The 15,423-nt window shown below is 37.6% G+C and overlaps 1 protein-coding gene across 1 annotated transcript in view; it reads left to right on the forward strand.

The window, feature by feature from the left end:
- Positions 1–1,781, forward strand: part of LOC139119256 (paraneoplastic antigen Ma6E-like) — a 19,575-nt gene extending 17,794 nt beyond the window's left edge. Inside the window, exon 2 of the mRNA XM_070682956.1 lies at positions 538–1,781. Within this exon, the coding sequence (XP_070539057.1) occupies positions 650–973 (324 nt within the window). The 5' untranslated portion in view covers positions 538–649 and the 3' untranslated portion in view covers positions 974–1,781. The remainder of the gene's footprint in view (positions 1–537) is intronic.
- Positions 1,782–15,423: the final 13,642 nt, after the last annotated feature.

Genomic DNA, 15,423 nt, shown 5'->3' on the forward strand with positions numbered 1-15,423 from the left:
ACACATCAAAGGCCGATTAAAAACACTCTGAGAACAGTCTTGCAATAAACAGAAGTCTTTCTATAGATAAACTTACAAAGGAAAACAGCAGTTTGTACAAATTAATAATAATAAAGAATATATATAATGCGCCTAATCTCAAAAGGAAATTACAAAATTCCATATGAAATGTGTCTTGAGGGCGGAATGAAATATGTGAATCCATATGGCGTAGGTTGACAGGCAGACTGTTCCAAGTTTTCGATCCTGAATGGGAAAAAGACCTTTCACGAAAGGAATTTGTGGCAACACGCGGTTTATTCTAAAATGACATATTGCAGGGGTAGGCCATGTAAAACGATAAGGGTTATAAAACAAATACAAATTTCACAGACCTAGACAAGTAATGAATTTTGCATTTTATCATTTCAAATTTATTTGTGATATTTGAAAGTGCTTTGAAAGGCAATCCTGTTGGGTTGTAACGTAAATTGCAGCTGTAAGTCCTTAATCAAGATTTTGTTTACAGAAATCGATATTCTTGTTTTGTTTATTTAGGTCGCAACATCGTAGAAGTGGAAGACCTACTAAATTTATAGGTCCTTGGAATTATCACACGAATTTCATAACTTTACAAAGAAAAAAGACAAACTCGCTGTGTATAATCACCATGGCAACAAGTGTGGGCCAGGCTAATGGAATAGCAGATAACGGTGGTGATGGAAACGGCGACGGAGCCGGCGGAGCGGGAGTACTGTTGCCAGGGTACATCGTTGCGTCACAAATGGGAGCGGGAGAGGCTGTGGTTGGTGGCGCTGCTGGTGGGGAAATCGCCGCCGGGGGTGGAGGAGAGGCCGTGGCGGCTGGTGATGGCGGGGGATGCTGTGATTTCGGCGACGGGTGTTGCTGTTGCGGCGATGGCGACTGCGGATCGTGTCTTGAAGCAGGGTGTGGGGCCATATGCGATAAAGGCGTGGAGTGCACGATACTGTAGGATCGGATCATCGCCAAGATCTTGGGAACACATCAACATGCACCGCGGACATTTTTTCATGTACCTGTAAGGCGATTAGTTGCCATTGCACATATCACATACATCGCAGATGAAATTACGTCATGAAACATTCCTAGTAACTATAAACTTTTGGAAAGAATCCATCATGAGTTACCTGAACGGAAAATGGATGAAGCATCAACATGATGAAAATATAACCACTGGAAGTGCCGATTTGAATTCTATGTACACAAGATATTCCCTGAAGAGCAATGCAATCTACAACAGCATGTATTCAATAACCGCAATTCTTTTTGTAAAGTACTGAAAAAAGAAAAAACAAAACTATCATGATTATTACCATTTTTAAAGGAGATGAATTACGTTTCTTTTAGTTGTTCCGTGCTAGAGAATGGCAATTTTAAATAATTCATTACAAACATGCGAGACGAATTGCCGCGATTTTAAGGATGGTTTAGACATTTTTCTTCTGAGTCTATATCTTAGTTATTACCTGTAGAAAGAAAAGTATTTTGAAAAGATCCTGTATATACAAATAAGAGTTAGTCAAAATGTTAAGATGTTAGTTTCACTACATGTCAAAATCTAGCTGAATAGGAGTTTCTAGAAAGTAACTGATTTGAAATTGGAGTTTACTTAGACCCTCATGAAAGCACGTGTACTTTCTCAGTTTGCATACAATAGGAATTGTAGCCGCACGAGTGACAAGGCTTAGCTTCTTGTCTTTGTTATTTCAACGCATATGAGACGGAGATAACGCTCCCAGTGTGTTTGTACTGATAGTTAGGTGGCTTAACAAAAATATCGTTACACGGATGACAAAAGTGCCAAATTTGCTACAGATGTTCGCATATATATTTAGATCAAAATTAGCTATTGCTCCAAAAATTTGGGCCACCGGAAAGGCTCGATGACGTCATTAATTCAAAATGGCTGCCATTATATTGCTTAGAAAATGTTACAACACGGCTAATTCAGGCAGTTTTCAATATTTTTTTGAATAAACTGACACAAACATCCCAAATTACAAATACAACATAAAATTGATGCAAAGCAATTATCATGATGACGTCATCAAGCCAAAATGGCCGACCAAATTCAAAATATCCCCCATAATGTCATCTGCTGATGTTCAAACACTGTTAATTAAGCCTGTTTTCAGTATTTTAGTGCATGAACTGAAATTAATACCCAAAATTACAGACAAAGTATAATTGATGCAATTTAATTATTGTGATGACGTCATAAAACCAAAATGGCAACCGAAAATTACAAAATGGCCTATTATATGAAGTTCACTATACTTAGTACAATAGCCCATTTACGTGGCAAAATGATAGTTTAAAGGTAATGTACAATTTGTCTTGATGATCCATAAACTCAAAATAAATGATAAATGTACCAAACTTAGCCAATAAGCTCAACACAAGTTACAAAATATTATGAAATTATTGATTATTTAACAATGGCCTGTGTCTGAAATACTGAATCAATATAAAGGAAATGGAGCAACTTTATGCATCGGTTCTACCTTTGAAAGTCTTACGATATAGTGAGTAGATCAATAGTAGTGTGATTTCATGATAATGAAAAACATGGCGAGAAACCGGTGAATAAATCATGCCTTGACCCTGGTCATGTGACCATGGTCCCCGAAAAAAGGTTTGATGTTTGTGATTTTGGTCTTTTGCTTCTTTTGTTTGAGAAGCCGTTTTCGTTTGTTGAATTTTCTGGGTTTTTTATGTCCCGATTTGTGGTGACAGACACATAGTTTTGTGCTACAGTAGTTTTCTTTTTGGAGGATATGCTATCCTCCAAAATGAAGCAAATCTATTTATATTCATGAACCAAGAGAAGATTTTTTTTGCCTTTTGAAGCTAGATTACCTTGTTTGTTTTGCAGCTTTCGTGAATTTTGTGAAAAGCGTCTTTGTCTGTCGGAACAATCTGTCTAAATCAAACAAATCACAATAAAAACCCATCAATAAAGGACGTGGCATAGCAATTGTGATGCGACAAATGACATTTAAGAAAGTTATAGACAGCTGCGAAATTTACACTATTACTGTACATTAAGGCAACATTTTGTATATAGATTCAAATTGTACAAATTTTATATGGAATCAGTTATCTGCGACAAGAAGATCATTGACGAGGTGATTTACAGTGTCCCCATTCCCATAAGTAGACTAATTTGTACATCACGATGGTACCTCCTGCCAAAAATACACAGAACCCAAGCAGAAGGAATAATCATTATCAAACGTATCAATAGAAATGGCTGCTCGAGCCCAGAAACCAAATCTTGGAATTTCTAGACTTTGTCATAAAACCAATCGTCCAAAGACGACTTACATATGTCAGGGACACAAAAACTTCATAAAAACTAGTTAGAATCACTAAAAATACAAGCAAACTCTATTCTGGTAACATCAGACGTGGTATCAATGTAGAAAAACATGCCAAAAATGAAGCCATAAATGCAGCGATCATAGAGTTGGACTCTGAGACATACCAGGCAACACATACGATACCAAGAAACCCCACAACAACGTACATGAAAGCCTTACTGTCGATTATTCTGAAACGCAACATATTTTAATTCAACTGAGAAGAATACAGATAAATTAATTCATGATGCAGCATGGGCTCACCAGAAAGAGCTGAAATCACATACCATGAAACGCAGAAAGTTGTATTAAATCCCCAATCCGGTCAAATATTACGTAACTATGGAAATTTAAAAGGTGACATTTTCATGATTTACTCAGGAACAGAATATCAACTTCTAACATTTACAACATTTGTAACATTTTACAACATTTTACAACATTCGAGGAGTGCTGCACCCTACGTTCAACTTGGGATTTCATATTTGATCATTCTATCGACAAAATCTAATACCTTGACCTTGGTGGCTCGACTGTAAAACCTATACAAAACCATCTGACGATAATTATCTGCCACCAACCTTCAAATGCTTCATTAATGGTCAATTACTCAGATATGTTAGCACATGCAACAACAATATGGACTTCATAAAAAGGTCAATTTCTCAACGCAAAAACTTCAACAATGAGATTATAAAAAGAAAGACATAGCTTGTATCAAAATGAACGCAGGACTTCAGTCATTGAGTAACAAAACTTCAGCCATCCTTCATCAACAAAAATAAGAGTAATGATGTAACAAAAAACTTGTCAGCACAACCTCATCAAAACCAGCCTAATCGAACAATGTGATAAGAAACTGGAAAATAATGAAGGGCGATTAAACAGTGGCCATGGTTTTCCAGAAAACCTATAATAACGTGTAAAAGGAAGAAAAACATACAAGATGTCCTCCTTCAAGCAAAATCCAGACACAGAGAGAGTACAAATGAACGGTCTGAGCACCAATTCACGCAAAAATCAGACCACAACATAATGATCTTAGCATCTCTCAAAACCATTCAAGTGACTGAAGGGACTCCACTTTGGCCCGAAATGCCGCTAGGAGGAATCAAAAACATAACCTTTTTCTGGGACCAAGGTCACATTACCAGACTAAAATCACTGGTTTCTTACTTTTTCCCTATCACGAAACCACATTGATCTACTCACTATACCGTATCACAAACAAAGGTAGAACCAATGTGTGAAGTTGCCTTTATTTCCTTTTATATAGTTTCGATTTTCCAAACACAGACCATTGTGTAATAATAAATAATCTCATAAGAGTTTGTTACTTGTGTTGAACTTATTGGCGAAGTTTTGGTATATTTATCTTTTATTTTGAGTTTATGGAATATTCATACAAATTGAACATTACCGTTAAACTATCATTTTGCCACGTAAATGGGTTATTATACCTTGCATAGTGAACTGAATCGGCCATTTTGTAACTTTCGGTTGCCATTTTGGTTTTATGACGTCATCTCAATAATTGATTTGCATCAATTATATGTATTTTCTGTAATTTGGGATGTTAATTTCAGTTCAGGCGATAAAATGCTGAAATTAGACAATGTTAAAGCGGACATTTTGAATATGGTCGGCCATTTTGGCTTGATGACGTCATCATAATAATTGATTTGCGTCAATTTGATGTTTTATTTATAATTGAGAATATTTGTGTCAGTTTATTTAAAAGAATATTGAAAACTGGCCGAATAACCCGTATTTTACCGATTTTTAAGCAATATAATAGCGGCCATTTGAATTTATGACGTCATCGAGCCTTTCCGATGGCCCAAATTTTTGGAGCAATAGCTAATTTTGATCTACACACATATGTGAACCTCTGAAGCAAATTTGGCACTTTTGTCATCCCTGTAACGATCTTGCTGTTTTTTGTTGCTAAGCCACCTGACTAAGAAGGCCACTGCAAGGCTGTCAAGGCTTATAATGGAAGTGGGAATTTTTATACTCTCGTAAGTCGTGATCATTTAGTTTTCACAGTTTTAACAAAAATTAGCACTATTTGTACCATTGTGTGTAAGTCTAGTCCATTTCCTTGAATGAATGGGTCTCTTTTGATGTATAATCGATATATATATAGCTGATACAATAACAGTTTCAAGTTTGACAAAGAACCTAGAAAATGCCCTTAATAATCAATCCCTCCCCTTTTAACATGGAAGTAAAATATCCAGTCTCTACTGCCAACTTTGAGTCATATTTTGCAAGCTTTGTCATGACTTTCAACAACAACAGCCACTTTTGCACTCCGTCTTGTAGGAGATTTGTGTTTGAGTTTGAGTTTGCTTTTGAAAATGTTTTAACAAATTGTAAAACTGTGATGAGCCTGCCAATGGCAAATACAAATAGTGTGGATGCTAAAATTGTCCCTACGCGGGCAGGCGATCGTAGTCAGTTCAGCTTTATCATACCAGAGCAGGTACGAGTATACACTCGGATAAACGGCATACATGTACAAGAGGAAACAACGAACCGGCGAGTGACAGAAGAAGTCTGTCCATACTATAAAGGAAACATTGACAAAATTCAGTCCGTAATCATTAATTATACATCGGGAATTCTTATACAATGTCGCACCTGCATTTTGTCAATTCCAACGAACTTCAATCACGTTTCGTTGAACAAGAATGAACCAATGGCCTTCACCAAGGCTGTGATATTGTCACATTTCTTAGAGCTGTCATACACGTAAAACATTGCAACATAGCTGTTGAGTTAGACAGCGTTAAAGGTATACAGTCACCTGTAATCTACATATGCCCATATATGGTCAAAGGGGCGTTCCTTGAGTTTTAAAAAGCCCATGTAGGGCGCTGTTTTTAAAAAGCGGCCACCCGCTTAAAACTGTGATTGGTTAGGTTTTCTCTTTCCATGGTAGCTGTGGCAAAATTGGAACAGATGACAGTATACCTTTAATGCTAGATGTATTGTCAAACGGATAAAGGTAATTACTTAGGTCTTCTTACATTAATGTTCATAGGTCATTTTTAGTTCATAGGTCAATTTTAGTTCATAGGTCATTTTTAGTTCATAGGTCATATTTAGTTCTAAATGTTATCATAAAACCTCATAGAATCATTTTATCTGAAACATGACAGTCATCAAAGGCTTTCGAATTTTCCTCTTCAAAGCATTTCGAATTTTCTTCTATGTCAAACGTGTGTTCTCTCAACAGAGTCAGGCCACAAGCCCAAAAGAATAAAATTCTAGATTGACCCCATTTCTACAGATAAAATATAGTTTCCTTTCAGAAATATATGAAATTCTCATTTTCAAGGCGTTTATTACCTCAGGTGTCTTCAAAGACCCTTTACGATGAGCAAATATGGTATCAAGGCGTTCTTTAGCAACGAATTACGAATAATCGAAATTCACCGCCGTGACATATCATCGAACGAATCTTCCACTCTGCAAAAGGGGTGAATTGAAATGACGATTAATCAACGAAACTACTGAATCAGTCAACTACGTCATTTCTCAAAGCAATATGAAACCAAATGTATCACTGAAAACGCATGACTCGTGACTTCAAATTTTGAAAACAAAACGATCATTCTGAAGGCCAATCCAGACAATGATCACGTTGTATAGTCATTGGCGGTAACTTCCCGCCATTTTTTTTCTCTTGTTTGTTCTAGAAGACGAGTACGTTTTAATCTTCTTCTCAACAAAATTTGTTGAAATACAAAGTATTAGCTTTGTCAACATTGTGCGTTGTGTAGAGCATGCAATGTTATTGTTGATAAATGAATTACAGTCCAAAATGAAATTCTCTACACGACAGTAACGATCATTGCACACATGCAGGCTTCATCGACAAGTCGAACGCCCGGCATTTCGACAAAATTTTGGAGGAAAACGTATGAATAATGCGCTTAACACACATGACAAAAATAGATGAAAACAACCAATATGTAGAGCTAGTAGGGCATTAAATATACTATAAATGCACCATCAAACAAAATAGATTTGAGACACAATTCTAAGACATTCCGAAACACTTTCAACGAGAAAACATATCTATGTTCATTAATTTTCTAGATTGATTGCTTCGATCCAAACTATGATTTACCCATGTATCATATAAAGTGAAACACTAGAACTATTTTCAGATTGTACAGTGTCAAAAGATGAAAGACATGTATATGTTCACGTTTCGCTTGTCCTGAGTTTACAAAGATATTCATGTGTGTATAAGAAAGCAATAATTAAGTGTCAATTTCAGCTCTCAGTATAAATTATTTTTAAAAAGATTCGAATTGTACATTTCATGCACTTATCTATGTATGGTATTGAAAGTGCTAAGAAAATGCAAAACAATTCAAATGGGCGTGTTATGTCAAGATAAATAAACAAAAACATGTAGTGTGAATTAAGGTAGTATGCGCCTAGATAGTGAAAGACTTAAACTTAAATTTGCTCAATCCTTCTTCGATGAAATTTTCAATCATTCTCTGACCAAATCAAAAATTTAAATCAGGGGTCTCCGTGCAAAGTTTGGTACTAAATCAAAAAAAATGAAATTCAAAATGGCCGCCATCTCTGTTAGGTCTTGGGGAAAAATAAAATTTCCGATTTTCAAAAAATTAGGACAGTGAAGTTTTTCCTTACTTCACTAGCGTTAAAATGAGTCCCCACAACCGGTAGACCAAAACAGTCTTGGAAAAATTTGAGGGTCCGAATATCTATCCCCGAGGCGCATTCTGCCTTAATACATTGTCATTGTATTTTAGTGGGCTGAAAATGTTGTATCTCAATTCAACGGTATTAAAACCTAATCAATCTCATTTCACTTATCGCTGTTTTCTATATATAGATTGCTACTTCCATGTCATTTCTCTCTGACGCAAGCAAAATGTAAATATTATTACTGTAGCCTGACACATTTGTATCTAGTGTTCATATACGTCATACCATAGAATATTAAAGAAATATGAGTGTAATACTCAGGCTTGTCTGATATTTGTTCGGTTACGGATTTGTGCACTGAAGTACTTGTATTTCAGATGTCCTCTCAAATACCTCACATACCGGGTACCCCAGTGTCAGTGCAATGGTATATTAAAACACGTTTGTTTATCTGCATTGAACTCCAGCCCTTCTTTACGATCTGTAAGATATGACAGTGGTAGAAGATAAGTAATAGAAATGTAATCACTCACACGTTAGCAAAGTACCGAGATACAATATGTCGAAAATTCAGTTTCGTTCTTCAAAAACTATTAATTTAATCAATTATTTAATCTGTTGAAACAACATTTAACAACTGCCACAGTGCAATGCGCAGTAATATTCAATGACACAGGTAAAGTGATAACATCGGGCTCTTTTTTCTGTGTAGAACGAGTCATTAGTTTGGTATATGTATTATTAGTTCCAATCGGTGAAGCTTCATACAGCCGTACGTAAAGACGACTTGCACAACGTGATTTCATAGTAAAATGTGTCACGTCCTGTAGACATGCTTAATTACAGTGAAAAAAACATTTGGAGCAGAAATTAGGTTAATAAAATTCAAAAATCAAGAACGGTATCATTCAGGATTTGACAGATAAAAAAACCGTTTTGCAGTCATTTGCGTACTTGGTTCAAAGTCTACCATTTTGTCATGCTTCTTGTTATAGTCAGTTATGTGAATCATTTCTCTATGTGATCGTATGAATGTTTTTCGGTGAGGTGAATGTTATTCTGGTGAGTTATTCTCGAAACCCTGGGAGCAACTAGGTAGATTGCACACTAGCTTTCTGCGCAGACTCCACTCTGATGGTTTCGCCATGGATTTCTCGTGGTAATTAAGCGCTCATGACGAAAACAAATAGCTTTGTATAAAAGACAAATAGATGGTCGAGAAGCTATTTTAAACGATCACGATATACATTTCCTTTTCCGACGTGAACCTAATTTAGCTCTATTGATAACCAATGAATCTTCTCGAAAGCAGACCATTTTAGTGCTAGGTGGCGCTTTGCACGAGATCGTGCATTCACTTTGGTCCCTGTCCCATTTCTACCGTCTGCTGCGCTGTGTTAACGAAATAGGCACAGCGCAGCCAGCGGTAGAAATGGGTAAAAACGAACGCTATAGCCTTCATGGCCAGGCAATACGGGTTTATTAATGTTTCAAACGTTGGTCCAGAAATTCCATCTGTTCTACCGAAACATGATCTATATATAACACGGGAACACAATCCTTTGTGATCTCTTTTCGATTAAATCAACCCACCTTTTTGGATTTCTTTTGTTTTCCAAAAAAATATTAAAAATCGCTACATTTGACGAGATTTGTCAGAGATTCAAGCATTTGGTAAACCGCACCAACACTGACTAGATTGTACAATGTAGCAACACGAGCTTAAACAGGAATATATTCCAGCAACTCACAGCCTCTCGGGGTAATACTGTGGGTCGCAACAGTCATGGTGACTGGTAGCTGTGGGTCCATAGCTGTGGTGTTTTCAGACGGGATTCATGCCTTTTACGGGCTGGTTTTGACTTTTACGATTTTAACCCCGCCACCACAGCTATGGGATATTCCATAGACTAGCGTCCAAATCCGCCGCAAGCACCCTTTGCGCAAGTTTGCTCGACGATATTTCGAAAAATTTCCATCCAAATTACAAATTGCCAACACTCATCGACAGCTTGGTTATTAGGGACTCACCAGACCAGAAATCCGCTCAAAATTCACTGAAATATCGCCTTTTTTCTAAGTTTGCGCGACATGACTACACGTAGACCGCCATTTTGCTAGCGTAAAACTGTTGGTCGAGGATCCCTGCAGTACGTCACTACAGTGACGTAGGGCCGTGACCTCTCAACTTCTAAACACAAACTGAGAGATTCATCGTGTGATATCGATGACCATCGTTCGTCTTATGGACATTCCCAGTCTCACAAAACTGAAACCAAACTTTTACTTGGGGGAAAAAAGTTCAGTCCTAGGATCTATAATTATTCGTGGCGCGCCGCGCGGATGCTGGCCGTAAGTTAGTTTGTGTTCAGAAGTTGAGAGGTCACGGCCCTACGTCATTGTAGTGACGTACTGCAGGGATCCTCGACCAACAGTTTTACGCTAGCAAAATGGCGGTCTACGTGTAGTCATAGTCGCGCAAACTTAGAAAAAAGGCGATATTTCAGTGAATTTTGAGCGGATTTCTGGTCTGGTGAGTCCCTAATAACCAAGCTGTCGATGAGTGTTGGCAATTTGTAATTTGGATGGAAAATTTTTCGAAATATCGTCGAGCAAACTTGCGCAAAGGGTGCTTGCGGCGGATTTGGACGCTAGTCTATGGAATATCCCATAGCTGTGGTGGCGGGGTTAAAAATCGGAAAAGTCAAAACCAGCCCGTAAAAGGCAGGAATCCCGTCTGAAAACACCACAGCTATGGACCCACAGCTAGGTGACTGGCAACATAGACTGAGAAATATTTGAGAGTTTAAAGATCGAAGATGGAGTGGCAATTAAATCAAGGACTGCGAGTGACATTTGAAGGGATACTCAGCCGATGTCTTAAAGGACACTCTTGACGTCATCCCTACCTTAAGCAGGGAATCCAACTAAAAGTACAACTCTGTAAGTAAAGCACTTGTGAAACTTCCCAATTGGTAAAAGATGAAGTAACATAAGTACATTGATAGCCTGGCGAGTTCAATGTTCGGAATATCTTGCCCGGTCGAATGTTTACTATCAAATTATTATTATTATTATTATTTATTTCCTAACAGGCGCACTACACTTCGTCTTAGTGCTCTGTACACAAACAATGAAATAAGAATGACAAAGAGAAGAAAATCAATACATATCATTAAACACAGTAACATTCCTTAAAAAGATAGTTTTCAACTGGCGCTTAAAGGATTGAACCGAACAGTTTAAAATTGCATTAGTAAACGCTAGTTCATTCCATAATATTGGAGCAGCAACTGAAAAAGCACGAAAACCATAGTTTACAGTAGTGTTCCTCGTATCACGCCGAATTAACAATGGTTTATCGGAGTAACGGAGAACACGTCGTTGAACCTGAATATCTATCAGTGACTTCGAATACTCTGGACATTTACCGGTTAAGATTTTGAAAGTGAGGGGAAGAATTTTAAACTTGATGTAAATGGCAGACTTTGAACCAAGTACGCAAATGACTGCAAAACGGGGTTTTTTATCTATCAAATCCTGAATGATATCGTTCTCGATTTTTTGAATTTTATTAACCTAATTTCTGCTCCAAATGTTTTTCACAGGAGGTGACGCATTTTACTATGAAATCACGTAGTGCAAGCCGTCTATACGCCCGGCTGTATGAAGCTTCACCGAATAGAACTAATAATATGTATAGGATAAAGCCCGAGTACGAGGGCTCTTCTGGTATATAAAGTCCAACCCAACTATAAAATGTCGAGGCCGCAGGCCGAGACATTTTATCGTAAGGTTGGACTTCATGTACCAGAAGAGCCCGAGTACGAGGGTTTTATCTGACTTAAAAACTATCGCCCCTAACTGATATAATTTCGTTTTCTATGTTTACGTCAACCGTCCCCTTTGTCAATGTAACATGTTTAGGATATGAATCAAAACTTTTATTTGTGAAATAGCCTTCCAATGTAATGGAACATCCAATAAATGCCCTAGGGCACATTAGTTTATGTTTGTACCACCGCAGATTTTGTGTTGCAGCTGGTTTCCGCTGTGTTACCAAATTTGAATATTAGGGAAAAAACGTACCAGATGTCTACAGAATATGACATGTTCACTTTTGATTGGACAGTACTTTACTACGGCGCTGTCATTCGTTTCTGGAATTTGGTGACCAGGGCTTTACGAGTAAATAAAACACCCTGAATTGAGCACTCTGATTGGTCAATCAACAGTAGATAGTTTTTAAACGAAGTTAACGGCTCTTTCTCAGTACACTAGAGCAGAGCCCGATCTTATCAATTTACCTGTGCCATTGAATATCACGTTGAATATCAAGTTGCTTAAATGCTTAAAAATTGAAATATGATACTAGGAGCCACGAAATGAAAAGATATATGACTTTGTACAGGTTTTGCAAAGATCCGTATTTATTTTATGTATTGTATCATTTTTACTTTATTTCGCGATAAATTAATCTGCACATGTGTAAACTGAATTGTTATTGTTGACAAGTAAATTCTGGATCCTGACCAGAATTCAAATGTAAACAATAATGTTGCATTTTACACCTATGGACGTTGTGTTGACAAGCTACATTTTGTTTCAACATGCCTTAGGATGTAGAACATGAAACCGTGAAGTTAACATACATAACAAAGATAGTGAAAATGTCATCAAAAGTATAATTACTGTATCTTTAATCACGGTTACTCTACCCCACGCGCTTTAACGCTAAATTTTAAAATATAAAAATATGAAGAAAGTAGACAAATAATTAAAAACTGCATTTAAAAAGCGAAAGACAAAGGCACATTTTAAAAAGCTAGTAGACAAAAGTACATATCGCGGGAAATAATTACGCGTGAAACGCTAGAACCGCGCCATGGTGTTAGCGGGCTCTATTTGAACTTCACCCTAGCACGTTTTGTGGAGTGACCGTGACCCGAAGTACAAAATTAATGACTTGCTTCATTGAATACAAATGGCTGAATTTCTTTAACCTGTTCTCCCCCGAATCTCTATAATTAGGTCCAAAATCACCATTGATAAGAATAGATTTGGGTAAAACCATGGTGGTAAACGGGCTAAAGAAGAAATTTAATTCACTAAGTGTCCCGCCAGCTTATTTCTTGACGAATTTCACCGTCATTTTCGCCCAGAAAGGCATGTACAATGTTTTCAACTTTATTCAAAACACAACAAAATGTAATGTGTTGTGAAAGGAAGTCATGATAAGACGCGCCAAACTGTACTGACTTGTGTTGATTCTAGCACTTGAAAATTGCAGTCACTAAAAAGGGACCTTCATGTTTGAAGTAAACCCCTGAGCTTGGATTGCCAAAATGAGTGTTTACACCCCCAGCTATTTCTCAGATATGTGTTGTCTCGTTGAGTTGTATATCGAAAAGGGACGAATGCGCGGGATGTTGAACAAAAGTGAAGAGAGCGGGAGATAAAATATACCACCTTGTGTAAACTCACATTGCGTTTATGCGCCTTGTGAAATTGTCGGGGTTAGGTGGAAGCACACAGGGGTGCAAAATACAATGACGTCATTGGAATATTAGAAGTATACATTTCTTTGCGGTCTCTCTTTGCTTGTTCCCTGTCACGTGGTGTTTTATAGTAACTTCACAGAGTAGCCTCCAGTATTGGAATGATGCTGTGCCATAAGAATTAACCCTCTATATTTCTTAAACAACTGTGGGTGATCATAGCACACACAATAGAAACGAAGGTTATTTAAACTTGGAAAAGATAGTTCAAACTGTTCGTGGCTACCTATACCAAAGGATATGCCGCGATAATTATTCGATATGCCATCTCCGAGTCCGACAGACTTCTGTTGCCGATCACCCTCTTACCGCCTGTAACAAAATGTCCGGTCCCCTATCCGCCATCTTTATTAATCTGATAATAGAAAAGGCTTCACGCGCACGTACCCAAAGAATGGTCAAATCGAAGAGTATAGTCAAGGAAATATGTTTTGTATGAGTTTATTCTTCCACTGTTTGAACTTCGCCTCATTTCAAATTATAACCTTATTGACTTTCATGGGGAACGTGTTCTATTCAGAAAGGGCGCGGAAATGTGTTTTGAATAAATAAGCAAATATTTTCAGATTATTTACCAAGATTTGACTCATGCATTATCAGCAATATTGGCCGTGTCAATCTCCAAGGGCAGAATCATTTCCCGACTTTCATGTAAAGAGGAATGAATTCCTTGCTTCCGTTTCCAATTTTCATGGCGGGTTGCAAGAAACTTTGGAATAGCGGGATTGATTGAGCATCCGATTCAAAATCTGTGCCCGAGGCTCACTCTACCTTGATATCAAGTTGCCGCGCTTCTCGCTTTCTCAAAATCGATACCCGTTGTACAAAAGCCAGCGACATAATGATAAAACGCTGACATCTTGTTTTATCTATTTTCTGGTATTCCTCTTTTATTTCTCATTTCTTTTTAGTCGTAAATATCATGGTGTCATTTTTAAAATTCAACACCGAACCGAGAGCATTTCGCGGATCAGAAAGTACATTCGAAATACTGTTACAGACATTAGATGAATTCGATTTCGACAGATTGAATATTACAAAATTTGTCGTTTGAACCACAATTAGTGGAACACTGTTCATATTCTCAACCGAAAAAGGAATAGTATAGTCTTACATTTCTGCACCGTTTCCTGTGAACAACATATTTTTACTGCACTCCTTGCGTATACACATTATAGCTTATAGCAGTCTCGCACTCAAATCGTTTAGGATGGATCATCGCAGTTAGCTGTGCCATTTATAATAACACTAGGGTTCGCCAGTGAAGCCTAGGCGACTGATTTCGATAACACAGGACAATCTCATAAAAGTGACTGCGCGAATGGTTTCCTATGATCATTTCTTTGTTCACTTTTACACCCGTTTGTACTCACTTTGTCATGACCACAAAGTCTGCAAAATAGGACACCTTCTTCACAGAGAGTAATGATCATGTCACACAAAACTTCTAACAAATTACGGTCACAATTGGGTTGGCAAGCTTACATCATACAAGGATGACGACGTTGAATAATGAAGACCTGAAGAGTTCATAATATCCGTTAGCAAAATTTGTGTGCGAACGAATTTTATGATTTCTTGCAAGTCATTATTTAAAAGCTTGTGCGTTTGTGTGTGTGTATGTGTGTGTGTATGGGGGTGTATTTGGAATGGACCGGGGCACAGTCGCTTGTGGTTTGATAAAAGGCGAACGCCCCTGTATGCATTTCAACATTTCTAATGCACACAGCGGCCTTTGTCGTTTATCGAACCACAAGCGTCTGTTGACCGGGGGTAACCGTACA

Source organism: Ptychodera flava, chromosome 19, assembly GCF_041260155.1.
Source record: "Ptychodera flava strain L36383 chromosome 19, AS_Pfla_20210202, whole genome shotgun sequence".
Classification (NCBI taxonomy): domain Eukaryota; kingdom Metazoa; phylum Hemichordata; class Enteropneusta; family Ptychoderidae; genus Ptychodera; species Ptychodera flava.